Here is a 2705-nt window from a genome sequence, read left to right as displayed (position 1 = left end):
CGAAGATAATATTGGTAGGTGGTTTCCTTTGTCATAAAAGTGCTCAACAAAAGGAGCTATATACAACGTTTAAGAAAGCTATTTACACATAAAAACTACAAATTTGTTTCGAAAGCACTCTAAAGTGAGTGCTCTCTCGTCAGGTCTAAAGTGTGCCAGCTAACTTCGGTCTTATTTATACTCCTTCGCTACACGTTCTTTAATAAAAGCTTTCCTCCGTGACGGCATTTGTTAGCAAGTTCATTTCGTAAGAGTTAATTACCGAGAACGAGGTTTCTTAGCGAGATACAACCCGAGGGGCGTGACCCGAATAAATCATCCCGAGGGCCGAAGGCCCGAGGGATGATTTATGAGGGCTACGCTCCCGAGGGATGTATCTCGCTAAGAAACCGATGTTCGAGGTAATTAACTAATTTAGTTCAAACTTGTAAGGATTTTACTAAGAATGATTGCTCCTTTGCTACGTGTAGTTGATTGAGCCTTACTAATTAGCGACTCAATGATAAATGTAAGCGTAAAGTAAATCGACAAGGCGAAACAAAGAAATGCAGTAAGTGGTGGGAGAAAAAACTTCAAGCATCGGTTAAGGCTACGGAAAAGAAATTTAAAGAAAATTACAAGTCACGCTTTGTGAATATCTTTTTGTTCGACCGCAGATTATCTATCTGTGTATCTGCATATGTTAAACACTTCTGGGAATATTTTGTCAATTAGACAGGACAATTGTTAATTTGGCTTTTGTTTTAATAGTACTCTAAATTTATACAAAAATTAGGTTAGACGTGTAGATAAGGATAATTTTCTGATAGCATGCATGGTAGAGTGAGCGGCATATGTTGATGGTTGGATGAACTATGAGCGACAGAAACAGCGACGAAGATCTAGATTTCTATATCACGCAAAGTGCTTTTAGGGAGGCAAAATCAGATGAAGATATAGATTTATTAAACGGAATTCTTTTTGGGGACGAGAGCTTAGATGAACAAAACAAACTTTCGCGAGTGCCCATAGCTGATGCAAAGATAACGAAGAGAGTCATAGTTTCCGATGCTACAAAAAAGAAATGCTGAGCGTATACCAGCAGCCACAAGGCACAACACTAACTGGGCTGTTCGTGCTTGGCAAGAGTGGGCACAAATACGAAATAGCGAAGGCACAAGAAGCAGCCAAGATTTGTACGGGTTTGTTGAACCGGACATTGTAAATTTGAACAACAACAATGAACTTAATTACTGGCTCGCAAAATTTGTAGTGGAAATACGAAACAAAAACCTTGCGGTGAACCATACCCTCCAAACACGTTGTACCAATTGTGCTGTGGCATACAACGTCACTTTAGAGAGAATGGCCGACCAGAGTTAAATTTATTTGACAACCCGTGCTTCAAAACGTTTCAAGATTCGTTAGACGCCGAGATGAAAAGGTTGACTGGCCAAGGCTACGGTGTTAACGTTAGAGAAGCACAGGCGTTTACAGAAGAGCAAGAAAACAAATTATGGGATATGAAATTACTCGGTGGCCAGTCTCCCCAAGTGCTTCTTGATACGATGATTTTTTTGATTGGGAGGAGTTTTGCATTACGAAGTGGAAAAGAGCACAGAAATCTACGATTTGAACAATTTACATTAATTGAAGCTAATGAAACGGAACCCGAGAAACTTGTGTTTAATTCGTTTGGTGAGAAGAACAACCAAGGTGGTCTGAAACATAGGTCAATGAAGAGAAAGAGAATTGAACATTACAGCAACTCCGATGTGCCACAAAGATGCTTGGTCAGTTTATATAAAACGTACGTTGCAAAATGTCCCACGGATGTTTCAGGATGTTTCTACCTAGCTCCGAAACGGAAGATTAACACGGAGGATAAAGGTAGGTTTTCGAATCTATTTATTTACAAGTAGTGTAACTTATCAAAATCTGTTGAATTTATTTAGTAACAAGCTTTTACTTTGTCTTTGCTGCAGAATGGTTTACACGCAATCCAGTGGGACATAACGTGTTAGGCAACACAGTTCGTAGATTGTGCCAAACTGCGGGTATTGAAGGTCATTTCACAAACCATAGTTTAAGGGCAACGACAGCAACAAGAGGTCTTATAAGAGGTGTACCAGAAAAGTTTATCATGGAGAGGACTGGACATCGGGATGTAAGGTCGTTGCAGAAATACGAAAGACCAGATATTTAAACAAAAATCGCAATTTCCAAATCTATGGATTGTGGCGTCAGAACAGGCGAGAAAACGAAAGTGAATAGTATGAATGAAGACCGAGTGCAGGATGTTCTTTTGAAGAGGAATACTACAGAGCAAGAGGAGCAGCTTGAAGATATGGAAAGAAAGAAGGCACGGATGGAAAACGGGGAGAGAAGTTGTTTTGATAAGTGTATTTTTAACTTTTTTTGAATTAACGTGTTTGACTTTGTGTGTTGAGAAAGATTGACTGAGAAAGTATGATAGTGTGGAACAACTGCTATATCAACAGATTAGTTGTAGTAATTAATTTTTTGTCGTGATTTAATTTTAGCGTGCGTAAAAAGGTGTAGGGTGTTGTTTTTTTTGCATCGGGTTTTATCTATATAAAACCTTACTTTTCTGGGGTTTATCTGTATAAAACCCAGAAAGCCGGGTTTTATATAGATAAAACCCGGTGAATATTTAATCATCAATTCAATTCTATTCATGAACCCCGCTTTTCCCTGAGGAGATA

At 38.9% G+C, this 2705-nt stretch overlaps 1 protein-coding gene across 1 annotated transcript; it reads left to right on the top strand.

The window, feature by feature from the left end:
- Positions 1-1047: 1047 nt before the first annotated feature.
- On the top strand, positions 1048-2401 carry LOC114533557 (zinc finger MYM-type protein 3-like). The gene is given in 3 exon segments (XM_028555093.1): positions 1048-1275; positions 1278-1869; positions 1965-2401. Coding segments are annotated over 3 exon segments (1257 nt in total).
- Positions 2402-2705: the final 304 nt, after the last annotated feature.

This window comes from Dendronephthya gigantea, unplaced genomic scaffold (genome assembly GCF_004324835.1).
Source record: "Dendronephthya gigantea isolate DGI-Jeju-01 unplaced genomic scaffold, DenGig_1.0 000002F, whole genome shotgun sequence".
NCBI classification, from domain to species: domain Eukaryota; kingdom Metazoa; phylum Cnidaria; class Anthozoa; order Malacalcyonacea; family Nephtheidae; genus Dendronephthya; species Dendronephthya gigantea.
Note: the sequence above shows the minus strand (reverse complement) of the source record. Positions and strands in the feature narration are given on the sequence as shown.